Here is a 14,595-nt window from a genome sequence, read left to right as displayed (position 1 = left end):
AATTCAAATAAACTGTTTGCACATGCTTCCGAGTGAGCCAAGTTTAACGCATTGAAGGGATTAATGAATGTGTTAATGGAAGCGCGGGGAAAAATCTTTATAAACACCCACGGTTTCGAAATAGCCAGAACGGGAAACATGATTTTTTTCCCTAAGTGACCTGGGACATTTGGATACGTCACTGATCGGCCGACGGCGGAGACGTCGATTTGGAGTGAGACATAGTAGACGATTTCCATCGGTGGCACAGGGTCCCGAACTTGACAGCTATATACAGAATGGTAAGTTGGAATTTGTTCATGATAATACACAGCCTCGAAGTCGACAGGGGCATGCGAATCAAACACGTTAGAGATAAATGTACGTGTACATGTATATGGCAAGGGTTCTAGTGTGTAATACACGTGCTTAGCTTTACCATTGTATGCGTCCATGTTCTTTAAATCACTTGATACTGGCTATAGACTCTACACACTAGGGCTTATCCGTGGAAGGGGCGTGGCACAGCGGACAGGAAATTAACATACGCTGGGGTATTGAGTGCAGCATGGAAAGAAGGTCAGTCGCGTTTGGAACGTGCCTAGATGTTTAAAATGTAATTATTTGGCAGGATGGAGTATAATCGAATTCACAAAACCCTTTTGCACTGTAGTTAGGACTGGAGACCTAGCCATGATTATCATACAATGCTCTCTTGTCTGTACGAGAAGGCTTAGAACGGTCCTCATAAAAATTATGAAAGCGTGAATGCACTTCGAAGGGTGCAGTCCACAAATTTATGTCCCATTGAAAACAGTGTACAATCGTTGCATTGTTCAGGACTTAATAGCATGCAAAACAAAATCCTTGGGGTTTCTCAAATAAAAATGAAAATATTAGGTCATTAACCTTAACTCCAAGGGTGTATGTAAAATGATATTGAAATGGAAGGATTTGTGACTGTTAGGGCTTATCTTTCAGTTTCTTTTCAATTTTTTTTGGGGGGTTAACAATTACATTTGTAATTATTCATACAAAACAAAATCACCCCCTCCAAAAAAAATCCACAATCGCCCATTTTTCAAATGGCTTCCCTGTACTTTCTCGGTTACTTGGGGCTGTTTTTCAACCGTATTTTTAAAATCTGTTCTGCCCTCAGATGGAAGTACAAAGAACCAGGGAGTTGATCTTTGCAAAGATTCACACATGGGGGGGGAGAAAGAAATAATCTCCTTTTTCAAAAGAAACCCGGGGAGGGCACTTTTCAGCTCGGGGGAAATTAATGTTTGAATAAGTGGACTGAAAAATCCGGCATCCATGGTTGATAAATCTCAAGTCTTCATATCATACGCATTTTTGTTTTAGTCCATAAAACACCGAAGGACACCGCCCCTCCCCCCAAGAAAAGCACCACTCTGCAATAAGTGGTCCGTGTGTGTTCACCGTTTTCTCTTCAGTGGCCAGATTTTTCGTTGTAGGTCCACTTGAACCTTGCGACAGGGCAATAATATCTATGGTGGATCATAGCCTTTTGAATTTCAGGTTGTGCTCTTTGAAGTGTCCTGATGAGGTCGGGGAGTGTTTCCCAATTTGGAATGTTATGCAGCTTTTCATTAGGTCACTGCTTCAGCTAGATCGGCTGCAAACTGTTAGCTATACAATTTTGAAAAAGCGCTATATTTAACAACGTGGAAGTTCAGCTAGGTCTGGTTTCAAATTGGTATTTGTTTGCCTGAGAAAAATAAGCCACAGATAGAAATTGACCAATTATTTCCAGTCATGAATGCTTGATCGCGAGGCTGTCAGGGTAAATATCGGCCTAGTCCGAAATGTATAGATAGCTCATTTGTTGAAAGCCTTCAAACAGAGCTGCGGATTCATGTGCACACACGCTGTTGCAACACAGGCACTCAGTGGAGACATGCGACTCGTGGAAAGCAAAGTTTTTTTGTGCCAATTGGTTCTGCACACTGAGCCTCGATCTGGCAGCTCGTACAATCGCGTCAGAATCGCATCAACACAGCTTTTGAAATATTGTCCAATTGCATGGTGTGAGAGCTGTCGCATCACGCGCAGAATTATTTTTTACTGAGCAGCATACACGCGAATCACTGAACCAGCTGTGTTTAGTTGGTAAAGCTGTCAGATCGAGGCTCTGCTTGCCTGTGGCGGCAGCGTGCAAAGAGCTAATACTGTACATGTAGAACTCACTTATAAAACATCATACATCAGCCTTAATTCTATCACAAAACAGGCAAGCTCACGTGATCGGCAAAACGTGTCCGCTGTAAAACCTACTGATACAGCTTTGCTTTCACAATAGTAGCAGTGGCATTCGTTTCCTTCCGTTGGCTTTAGTGCTCCGAGTTAAACACTATTGCAGATCCTGGAAAGAAATATGACCCACATCCCTTGCATTGGCCTATAGCCTAAAGGAAATTGAACCATAACCCCTAGGGCGATAGTATGTAAAATCATATTGAAATAGGAGGATTTGGAGGAGTGTTAGGATTAGACAAATGACAAGTAATAAAATTTTTCCCGTCAACTGTGCAACAGTGGAATATGTGTTTCCTTTCCTTGGCTTAGTGTTTCACGTTAAGCGCTACCGCACATCCCGGATAGAAATATGACCCATGCCCCGTGCATTGGCCTATTACCTAGGGAATTTTTAAAACAAAAACAATTTTCCAAAATTCATTTTTAAAACATGTAGACTTGGTTGAAACAGCTCAAAATCAGCTTACCTACATTTTCAACCACAATACAAAATTGGATTGTGAATGAGGAACTTCACTAGTTGATGAATACATGTACATGTACTTGTTTTCACGTTTTAACTGCGTGTTAACTAGTTTGACACGCATGATCAACTTCAATCGTATAGCCTACAGCTGGGCCTAGATACTTTCGTTGAAATTGCCAAAAAATGGAGCTGCGACATCAGAATTCTGCGGATTGCCACCTCCAAATGAGGCATGACGAATCATATCACAAGTAGACTTGCACAGAGAATTTGACTGATCAAAAGTTATAGTAAATATTTTAATGCAATATTCCCCTGTCGTGTGTTATAGTGCAAGTAATATTTATCGTCGTTTTTACCGAAATTCTACTTTCGCCTGAAACATGAAACCGAGATTCTGGCGCACAGTACTCGTTATATGAAGTGCCAAACTTGGAGTTGATCCAAGAAACAGGAAGTTGGTTGGGCACCAAAACTAAGCCCAGTTCACAGAAGGAAACCACACATGTAAATCAAATAAAAATTAGAAAAAGGGATCAACTTCCTTGATCGGGGCGAGTTCTTTGGGTTAGAGGTCACTAGATACGCAAGTGCATACTTTCCTGACACAAGCTTTTGTTATTACTTTTTTCTGCCGTTGGATAAGTCTCCTTATTTGGTGATGCCTTATTGGGTATAGAGGGCAGTACCTCTTATTTTTTTCCACCCGCGTAGATTTAAATGACTTGCAGATTGCAATTGTGCATAACCAACAGATGTAACCGAAGTGTACGGTCTGTTTGAGATTGATAATGGTAGACAAAGAAAGAACTGGATTCCAGCATGAGCAGTTTCATTGGGCGCATTGATGTAATAAAAGAGGCGGAGGATGTTCAGCTATGCCATTCAACCCTCCTTGTAACAACCGTGCCAGTGCACTGCAGACGTGTAAATGTTTTAGCCGTCAAAGGGCTCTCACTTTTCATGCTTTAAAGTATGGGCGGCCAACGAGACAAGGCAATACTTCCACGACGTAGTCTCTGTTACCGCGAAGATATGAAACCTTTTTCCAAGTTTGCAGAAGTGGCCGACAAATCTGAAACTACAAGTTGAAACCCTTTCGTTTGAGCGAAAATTGGGATTGAGAGAATGCATTAAGCGTCAATCTGCTTATTTTTTAAGGTTTGTTTTTAACTGATTGTGATAATTTGATTTCAGGGCAATAATGGTAATATGAGAACAGAAAACAACTGAACACTTTGAGCGCATGTGGCCAATCGCTGGGTCAGGTCTTACAAACATAGAAAGGGTGAATTAGGTTTTCCGAAATGGCATAAATATCGAGTTGGTACCATTTATCTGTTGACCTCCAGATAAAAATCAAACTTACCTGGCACTATTTGGCCACCGCACATGAAGTATTTAAGGTACCATTTTAATAATTCATTATTATTATTTTTTTCCTCCATCTTTACAGGCGACTGTAACCCCAGCACCCAACTTTGACAAGGAACATGATGTTCAAGCTTTGCGAAAAGCCATGAAGGGCTTGGGTAAGTGTATGACACCCCCCGGAGCAAGTTCGGATTAGAGCGCATTGACCAACAGAAAGCAGTTTCCCCCAAAACGGCTTCCGCTCGTGCTTTTAGTGTCAAGAGTTGAGTCATGGGGCCTGATATCATTCGGTTCCATGCAGTTCCGTTTTCTGCTACACGGAAACTTCGACGGGTGATTTGATGCCTGTCCTTTTTATTTGGGTTATACAACATATGGACGTTGTTGAATGAAGTCGTGTGTCTATAGAACTCTGCACGCAAAATCGACAGGGTACTTTGGGCCATTGTCCCATTTACAAGAAAATTACTAAGTCGCAATTTTATTTTCCGTTCCAATCTTAATTTTAACTCCTTGTGTCATCAGCATTAAGACTGTTTCTTTTGATTCGTCTTCATTTTCAGGATGCTTAGATTTCCTCTGACTATAGTTGAGGTATGATTTACAAATGAAATAAGAAAGACTTTGAAGCACTTGGTGGCGGCAAACATACCTGTCTTTTTGCACTGGTTCTGTGCTTGCGCGCGTTGTTCTATTAGCAAACGTGCATACCTTGAGCACGCGCAATACAGTAAAAGAGGATCGGTATGTCTGCTGCCACCAGCGTCACCAAGTGTTCCATTACCTCTCATGCTCACCATGCGCACGCAGGTGAAGTGCTCACACCAGTATTTGGGCATTGTCAGACAAAGCGGCTTCGTTCTGGCCATGGCCCTGTGCACCTTCATAGAGTACAGACGATATAAACTTGGAGGTATTTATGCCATACTGTCAAAGGATCAATGCAGTGGAGTCTTTCTTAGAATCACTTTTGGCGCATGTTTAAACTCTTCTTTAGTGTACAAAAACTGTTAAAATCTTTTTGAAGTTAAGACAATTACAAAGTGAGTTTTTTTTTAAACATTCAACATCGACCAAGCCTTTCCAGATAGGTGAGGGCGTTGTCAGTGTAATGGAGCTCCATGAAGGCAGTGTTCAGTTTGCATGTTTTCATGTTCAGATTTTGAACCTCTTTGGAAACATTTCTGAAAAGAGGTTACTCGTTGGCTTATTGCCGTATATGCTAAAATAAGGCGCCAAGGGAAATGGGAATCTTCAACAACGAAATATAAAAAAATCTAGCTGTCGTGCTATATCAATTCAATGCAACGCTGAGGCTCAGTGACTAGATGACATCACAGTTTGCTCATGTATATGCAAATTCTCATTTGCGTGAAAACAAAAAGACCCCCAAAATACATATAAAATTAGCAAAATAATATTTGAAAATAAGCATAGGTTAAAATATGGATGTTTTCTACTACATGGTCCCTTTCAATAATCGATCCTTCTAAATTCAATTTACTTGAAACTGTACTGAAACTTGGAATGTTTACATGTAGATGACATCAATGCAACATGAAAAACTGAACGTGAGTTTGAAAACGAAAGCAAAGGTGAGTATGTAATGTTATAAAGAATCACTGTCGGTGGGAAGTCAAGTCATTTTATTCCAATGCAGGCACGGACGAACAGGCTATTATCGATATCCTAACCAGACGGAGCAATGCACAGAGACAGGAGCTGATCGTTCAGTTCAAGAGCGCCTATGGCAGGGTATGCTCTAGCTATATCTGAAAGTCAGGACACCAGACAAACGAGGCTAAATTTACTTTAATAGGGAGTCTGGGCAATAAGCTTTTTGCGAGTTAAATTGAATCAAATCTGGCACACTGTGTTCTTTAAATTCACGTAAACATAAAAAAATCATTAACATAAAATGGGCAGGAGTCTTCCCATTTCAATTATACCCGCCACTGGTCCCTACGTTCGGAGGTGAGACGTCTGGAGACTACATACGGGACGGGAACCAGTCTGTGTCTTTAGTCTGGGGAATTCAAATTGTCATGTTATGTGCAATCAGATAACTCAGTGTACCAGATTTTATGAGGGGACTAAATATGCGCTTAGCTGGTCTTAAACGTGGGTTTAAGACCTGCTCAGTAGAATGGACGCGACTAATGAAAGATCATCTGGATCCGCAAGCGAGGGCATTATCAGTGTTCATTCTCGTGAGCAAGGTCTTAAACGTTACCGACCAAGCACATATTTATTCCCATTCATAACTACAATTTCAGACGGAGAGTCAAAGAAAATCAATGTATGATAAATTTCCAATGATTTTTTCAAGAATTTCACTTCATTTCCCCAAACACCCCCGTCCACTTTATGGTATATTCCTTATGCAAGTTGTCCAAAAAATCTCCTTATAGGAACTTTGCGTGCGCTGGGCAAGCTGCGGGCACACAGACTCTTGACCAATCAGAATCGATTAAACTGTCTCGCATCCACGTGCCAGCGCATGATTTGCGCAACGGGCATCATTACTTCCCAGTGAGCATTATCAAATGTTAATTTAATACACGTTCAAGTTGCATGTTGTTGAATAGGGAGACTGTCTGAGGTATTTGTGAATCAAATTTAACCCGTAATAGGCTTTTATATAGACGAATATTTGGCCGACAAGTGTTGTTACAAATTGGATTCTGAAGAGTTCCGGATAATTTATAGTTCGTAAATTCTGTCAAAAGAGAATAAGCCAAGTTCTCATTTTAATTTCAGGTGGTCGAAGTACAGGTGCAGTGTCTTATAACATTGAAAGCGTTCCAATTTTTTTCTACATGTAGTATCCATTAATATTGTAAAACATTCACAGAAACCAAACGCGTCCAACATTTATCCTTCAAACCTATAGCAGTCGGTTGCAGGCTTTTACCGCAGGTGGGGAAGAGATTTTTGCAGTCGTAACGTAAAGATGAATTGTACAATGTCAATCTCCACCAGTGTTGTATTCGAGTCCATCACAAGTCCCTGTAAGCCGATCACAAGTCATTCTCTCCTAAGTCAATTTAATGTGTTTGTCGAATGATCTCGACAAACACATTATCTTGTCATTGTTCACCCTGTTGCTAATGATTTGCCTTGTGAAAGGACTTGTGACTGCACTCGTGAAAGGACCTGTGGTGAACTGGCATACAACACTGATCTCCACTTTCGAATGGCTCTTTCCCCTGGGTTGAAAACTAGGATCTTGTGAAGGACCTGAAGAGTGAACTCGGGGGCAACTTCGAGGACGCCATTCTTGCCCTGATGGATCGCCCAGACGTGTACGACGCCAGATGCCTCAAGAAAGCCGTGAAGGTGTGTATTTTGTTGTGAGAGTCGGGATGATCTTTGACTGCAAATCATAAAAGAACAGTTGTGGATCAAAAGAAGGACCGTCCCAGAAAAGCCGAAAAAAATATTGTGGCTCACCTCACTTCGCCCCTTTTTGCAAATGCTTGATCCATCACGGTGAAAAAAACTTTTGAAGTTAAAAAAAGGCCAGGCAGACTTAACGTCTTGTCTACTGGTACACTTTACCTCACGTGCTGCATATTCACGAGTTTTTCGTTACATTGATGTCTTGCGGAATGTTTGATGCATGTTTTCTGAAAGGTTGCTTTGGATTTCTCAGGAAGTGTCACACTTTTGGAACAAGCATGACAGAGATCGCACAACAAATGGAGCGCGATTAACAAATGAAGATGTTCCCCATATTACATGCAAGATTAATCACCATTTTCACTACTCACAATTAACCACTATCCGCCTCAAGCAGAAGCACCCCCTCATCGGTTGAAAAGAGCCAGTGTCGGGGTGTTCCTTTTTGTTGGTAGCGATGCGACAGTAACACGGGCATTTCATAAACCTTTCGTGAACCATTGTGGTTCAGTTCCGTACCTGTGGAGCCTCCGTTACTGAGAAGATTGCGTCCTCTCTTGGTCCAGCACGAGGCTCGTATGCATTTTTAACTACGGTCTTTGGTGTGTTTTTCAGGGTCTTGGGACTGATGAGGACGTGCTGATTGAGATAATGTGCGCCAGGAACAATGCGGTAAGCAGTCACACATTGGCGAGGAAACCAGTGCCGTATTAAATTTGTGTTTGAAATTGGGGAAAGGGGTGGGGAAAGGTGGGGGAATTACAGAAAAATCTGAAAGGGGGAGGGTTACAAACATAACTCTCTATGTAGAGGTCAATGTTCATGATATTAATGTACATGCATATCCAGAATATGTATTCCAAATGGCATATCCATAGCTTTTAAAATTGTTTGAGTGATACTGAATGCATTCTAGTCGTTGGAAATCTGAAAAATTCTTCACAATTCACCTTAATTTTTTTTCTGCCACAACATAATATCATGGAGTTACTGGTAATTTCTTAAGCATGCAAAGCCTCGGAACAATTTTAGGCTATTCGAAGACTGACAATGAAGTTCAGTGGTATACACATAAGTGTCTTTGGCGGTTTCATGTGAACATTTTCTTGAACGATTCAAATTGCCGTAACCCTTCAAACGGTCTTCTTTCTCTTACGTTATCGTATTTGCAGGAAATTAACGCCATTAAAGCGGCTTACAAATCTGGTGAGTACTTCTCCAGCGGCTAAAGCGGTGGATTAAACCCAGATAGTTAGTGCTGCATGCTGCAAGTCAGCTGACCTACTTAATACCTGCGAAATGCTAGAGTCCAACCTCTGTTTACGTAAGAAAAGGAGAGGTCTGGAAGACTTACTGTAGCTCGTTAGCTTGCCCTAAACAACTTGAACTCTACCAGACCAAAAATATTCTTGCTTCATGATGGGTTTCCTGATCTATGCTTGTGGGTCCAATAGTATCATGTCCGTAAGCGAGACACATACCCATGAAAATCTCAGTTCAGATCGGTGGCTGTGATGGTAACATGCGTGCTTACAGTAGGGGCAAATCGGGCTGTACCAAAGCCATATACCAACAAGAATATAACATTAAGGCCTTTCCTTAATCCTTTACGGAATATATAACGTCTTTCACATCACCTCTCTGTCATTTCTCGACGGAACAGAATTTAAATCGGATCTGGAGAAAGCTCTGGCAGGTGATACAAGCGGAGACTTCAAACGCGTTCTGATAGGCCTCTGCACAGTAAGAAAATGATATCTCCATATTTAAACAAAGAAGTTGACCCCTCCAAAAAACCACAAAAGAAAACTGTGGTACAATTAAGACATTGTAATAGATCGGAAAGACCACAACGTGTCTTTTGGAGTAAGATTCGTTTGTTTCGTTGTAAGTTTGTAACTATCTTGATTTTTTTATGAAAAGGAAATAGAAACATTCAAATACTGCTGATTAAAATTATGACCAAAGCATTTGCGAATGATTATCCAAGACCGGGAAAATGTATATGTACTCACGGCTTAGTGAGTGACAAGCCCACGGCAAGCCCAAAATAATTTGAATGTGGAAGTTGGTATAAGATAAGGGGCTTTTAATAGTGGTTGGTTTGGTGTTCCCAACAGGCCAATCGGGACGAGTCGTCGGCGATTGACGCTGGGAAGGTGCACGATGACGCGGCGGCTCTCTGGGCGGTAAGAATAACATTACTTTTGAGACCCAAACCCTAACCACACCGGGTTTTCTTGAGTGCCCATTAATTAATTAAAATTATGGCAGACCTTCACTTTTTCGTTCAGAAACACTGACATACCGTTTTGTACAGGTTTTCACATTATGAAGAAAGGTCATCCTTACTTGGCACCAGCTATTTTATTCAACGTGTACATTATTTCCGTCCCGTTTAAGCTAAACCGGTAGTTATTTATATGAATTGCTGTTTACCAGTATTTTAAAGAGTTGCTTAAGCACAAAATTTGTTTAAGCTTGAAAAAATCTAGGTTGATAAATCAGGTTACCAGCCAAAACTCCATGTGATGTATATTGCTTCGGAATGGTATATAGCTGTCGTTTGGTTAGCAGGAAAATCACGTAGATTTTGAGCTGGTTACCTTTGTTGTGCAAGGTTGTTTTCACGCTTAAGCAAATTCTGCGCTTAAGCAGCTCTGTGAAATTAGCCCCGAGTGCTTAATAGCTCTTTAATATTTTAACGTGTTGAAAATGGCCATTCTGGTTAGTACCGGTGGGGAGGCATAGTTTTGCCAGACACTGTTAGGTAAAAAATGCACCAAAACTGGAAATGGGTCTGTGTACAACAAAACTGATGTAAGAAACATATAACTATGTAAGTAACTGTAGATTATGTTGGCTTATACGCTTACCAGATACTGACACTGTGTAGATAATAAGCAGAGTACCATGTTATCGAACAGAACAACATTGGTGTTGAAAAGCAAAATAATACAGGCTAAAATACCTAGAGCAACGTTGACCAACAAGACAGCGAAGGCATGCAGTGGCCCCACAAATGATCTGCAGCACAGTCCTAGCTCGTCGGAGTGTCGGTCAGTGTTGGTCATTTTATAATGGACAAATTACTCGGCTTTATGTCTATGGTTGTGTAGGCAGCCACCTCATGTAGAATTGTAGAATCTCAAGCCGCAGCCAAGTTAGTCTGACACGGCCAACCCCATTGCTTTCGCTGCAACAGGCAGCCAAAGGCCTTGGCACTGATGAGGCTGAGTTCCAGCGCGTCATCGTGTCTCGAAGCAAGGAACACCTCTTGGCCGTCTTCCAAGAATATGAAAAGGTACAAAAAAATGTCTTGTCACCAAGGAGAAAATCCTACCTAAAATTTAATGTTTAGCACAACACAGATTTGTCCAATGCCTTTGAACATTTCAAGGAATCTTCAGGAATCCTTGATCATCACCAATTACATAGAAAGCCTACAGAAAGACCATCGAGGTCGAAATTAAGTAACAGTGACAAGATTATACCTATTTACAGTAAATCGTGCAAAACCTGCAAAACGTTATGCATTTAAAAAAATGGATCTTTCTAAAATTTATAAACTCAAGCGTACACTTCCTAAGACGTGCCATACGGTTTGGACCATCTAATGGTCCAAACCGTGATGCATTAGAGAGCTACATATTAACTTTTACCAATGCCTTCATTTGAGACTTTCTGCGCCAAAGTGCCGTAGCAAGGTCGTATATGAGTGAATTCCTTAAACATTTACATTAGACGACAGCCTCAATACTACTTAACTTGTTTCCTGAGGTGACCTCACGATTATGCTCGTGAAATGAAAATTTATATCCACATGAATACCAGAAAGTCCAGAACACATCGTCAGAAAAAGCAACAGACATACTTGGACTCCCCTGGAGACACACACACACACTGTATTTTAGGATTTCAATAAGATCCATTACATTGGCCCTTAGTATAACTCTTCTCTCACCGTTTTTTTAGCTGGCTGGTAAATCCATTGAGTCCACCATCAAGAGCGAAATGTCTGGAAACCTTGAGCGTGCATACCTCACCATCGGTAAGATTTGGGCTCTCTATTTTGGCAAATCGCAGTTGACTGTGTGGGGGCAGGTTTGATCAAGGACTACGAGTTAACCGGTGGCTTGCGCATGTGCAGTAAAGTTGAAGTGCAAACGACCCTATTCAACCGTTGTTAGGCCGAAGGGGAGAAAAGGTGACCGCAGAAAACGGTAAAATAGCAAGATTTACGTTGAAAATTGTCGTTTACTAGTGGCACACACTTTTTCCGGCATTTTTCTTATAACTGGTCCTCTCTGCACTATGCTGTTAAAATGGTTTGTGGCAACCAACGACGCGGTCGACTAAAGTAGTCCAACTATGGTATTTGGTCAAACCTCCATGGATTTAATTTCATTTGGCAGCTTACTACGAGCCACTTGCATAGATTTTTGTTTTTACGCCAAGCTTGTATATTTCAGAGGATATGTTTTAGAAATTCCTGTCGGGCATTTTACATTTTACTGGGTAGTAATTTGACGTCACATATAGTTTGTTCTAGTTTCTTCGGAGCCTTCTGATCAAAACTGATTGTAAAAATTGGTCCAACATTTCCTTTTGCAGTTGCCTTTTTCCGAAGTCCTATTCAGTTTTTTGCGGACCAACTGCACAAGGCTATGAAAGGAGCGGGAACAGACGAGAAACACCTGATTCGCATCATTGTGTCCCGTTGCGAGGTGAGTCCAACGGTGCTCTTTCCGGCCATCGGAGGACTGATAAATATGATGTTCAAACTTATTAAACAGGGATGTTTCTATTTTTGAATTGGATGTAAAATTTGGGTGCCTAACTCATCAGCATGTTTTTGTTGTTGTCAGGCCTTTTTGGGAAGAACTGTACACAATTCTGGGTCATTGTGTTGTAGTCAAGACCATCACCAGACCAGACACAAGACCAAACACAAGACTAGTCACAAGTAATAGGGTGAAAAATGACAAAGGAATGCTTTTGTTGCAGTTCATTTGAATGGCTTGTGGCTTGAATTCAGACTGGAGGTCTTGTGAAGGTCTTAAGTGGTCTTGACTACAACGCTGTTCTAGGTTGCTGTTATGGTCCATCGCAGTTGATCGAAAGGGATGGTATTTATTCCAATTCACCGGAATTCTATGGAGAATAGTTAGAAACTAAGAGAAGTTATAATAGCAAGTTCACATTTTTGACTCAAACTTTGATTCCTCGTTTCAAACACCATTTCAAGTGACCCAAAATATGAAGGACGATCCTTTCCTTAATTTTGTTCCTCCAAAGAAACTTAGGCCATAGATTTCATTCTCAATGAGAGTAACTGTTGTTCCGTATCCCCCCTTCGCAGGTTGACTTGGCGCACATCAAAGTGGCCTACGCCGCCTCCCATGGCAAGCCCCTGGCGGACGCCATCAGGGGCGAGACCAGCGGCGACTTCCGGAAAGTCCTCCTCGCACTCGTCGGGCCGTAGAAGGCGTTGTGTTTTCATGGCGGCCAGAGCTGTGCATAAAGAGAGTATTCAGATTCAAATTTTGGAAACAAAATGGCTGTTCACGATGTGAAATAGAGTATATGGCTACTATATACTAACTGTCCTAGTGCACTGGCGGACACATTTGTTTCTAACAATCATGACACTCATGTCGCAACTCTCTCTATGTACGGCTCTGTTGGGGGCGCTGTCAACCCTTCAAATAGTTGGCGACGAGCACAGTAAGCAATATGGGGATGCCTGGGAAACTTCTTTTAAAGTTAGTTCTTAGCGGGATTTACGTGGGAATTATACATTGCAAAATATAGTTTTATGTACCCAGAATCAAGTCAGTTTGATTTGAAAGTACGTGTACACTGTTAATGGATTTAAAAAACGTGAGTGCCTTTTTTGAAATTCACTCAGAAACAAGCCTTACTTTCTATGTACTACATTTAAAAATATTTTTCATGTAAGCAAAGACAGGTATCACAATTAATAGCATAATTGGCGTAACGGTTTATAAATGTCAACACCTTAGGCCTATAGGCCTAAACGTTTTCTTGTGAAAATGTGTTAAGTCTGTTGATTAGTTTATCCTATGCATGAGACAACGTTTGTTTCAAAACTACTTGTTTATGTGTTTTGAGATCCTTTTCAGAATGCAAACTGTCTTCAAATACCGTGGGCTGAAAATAAAAGACTTTAAAATTGTGCAAAGTGCTGTTTGGTAAGAGACTAAAGAATGGCTGCTGAATCTGCCACAGTTCCACGTAAATTCAGTGCTCGAGATTCAGATGATTTCTTTTCAAGTTCAGTGTACTTAGTACTTACATACTGCAAAATTCCTCCATGTCGGTGATTCTCAGTACGACAACGCAACACGGCACAGAAGACTTGACAGCAAAAGACTAGCCCACCAGCGTAGCACAGATGGACCAAAAAGATTAAGAGCAAGATATCACTATTCGATTCTTGTGTAAGACACCCTACACTACATATTGGTGAATTTACGTACATATCTACACCACCTGTGACTCGGCTTAAAAACGGTCCGAAACATATTTGACAGCATATACTCTTTTTATACATCTACAGGCAAAAAGGTAGTCTGTAGTGCATATATTAGGCGAAAATATCTAACGCTGGGTAAAAAGTGGTAGTACAGGTAACATTTTCTACACTCGCTGGGTGATATGAAACAAGTTTGCTCATATTTTAGGAGAGAATCAACGCGGTTGGGTAGGGGCCTAATTTGCCGAACAGTTCGGCGAATCACCTGATCCAACGTTGGGCAAAACTTTTTCAGAGTTGTTACCACGTAATCATTTATATATTTTAAATAAAGGAACACTAATGATTACCCATTAAAATAGCTTAGGCGGAATCCTTATAATAAAGCGGAGACGCCAAAACAATTACAGAATTCTTGGAGTTATGTTGTTGCATCAAATGCCCAATTTTGCCTGTACAGCGCCCTCACTCGGCTATAATCAATAAGTTTGGCCGAAACAGCCACACTTGTTTATGGAAGAGTTTTTAAGAAAGCGTCCGATAGAAACTGTACATTTGCAGACAGCGTCAGTGTTAATTGCTGTTCTGCAATCAC

General features: G+C 41.1%; 1 protein-coding gene across 2 annotated transcripts; it reads left to right on the top strand.

Moving 5' to 3' along the window:
- Window positions 1-135: 135 nt before the first annotated feature.
- On the top strand, window positions 136-14,412 carry LOC110978660 (annexin A11-like). 2 transcript variants are annotated; one of them, XM_022233812.2, is made up of 12 exons: window positions 136-281; window positions 4,182-4,257; window positions 5,760-5,854; window positions 7,325-7,438; window positions 8,117-8,173; window positions 8,674-8,707; window positions 9,165-9,244; window positions 9,622-9,690; window positions 10,707-10,805; window positions 11,477-11,552; window positions 12,116-12,228; window positions 12,864-14,412. In XM_022233812.2, exons 1-12 carry the CDS (start codon window positions 279-281, stop codon window positions 12,984-12,986), a joined length of 939 nt encoding a protein of 312 aa, XP_022089504.2. In that variant the 5' UTR covers window positions 136-278; the 3' UTR covers window positions 12,987-14,412. The 2 variants fall into 2 exon arrangements, with proteins under 2 accessions (XP_022089504.2, XP_087004583.1); XM_087148457.1 differs by lacking the exon at window positions 136-281 and adding an exon at window positions 499-558.
- Window positions 14,413-14,595: the final 183 nt, after the last annotated feature.

Source organism: Acanthaster planci, linkage group LG18, assembly GCF_054643075.1.
Source record: "Acanthaster planci isolate LZ-2023a linkage group LG18, COTS_SCS, whole genome shotgun sequence".
Lineage (NCBI taxonomy): Eukaryota > Metazoa > Echinodermata > Asteroidea > Valvatida > Acanthasteridae > Acanthaster > Acanthaster planci.
This window is presented reverse-complemented; position numbering and strand designations above follow the sequence as displayed.

What these genes read in the sequence shown, in the direction of transcription:
- LOC110978660 (XM_022233812.2), top strand. An exon ending in GCCTCAAGAAAGCCGTGAAG is followed by an intron (nt 7,439 to 8,116) that starts GTGTGTATTTTG and finishes TGTGTTTTTCAG; the next exon opens with GGTCTTGGGACTGATGAGGA. An exon ending in GCGTGCATACCTCACCATCG is followed by an intron (nt 11,553 to 12,115) that starts GTAAGATTTGGG and finishes TTCCTTTTGCAG; the next exon opens with TTGCCTTTTTCCGAAGTCCT.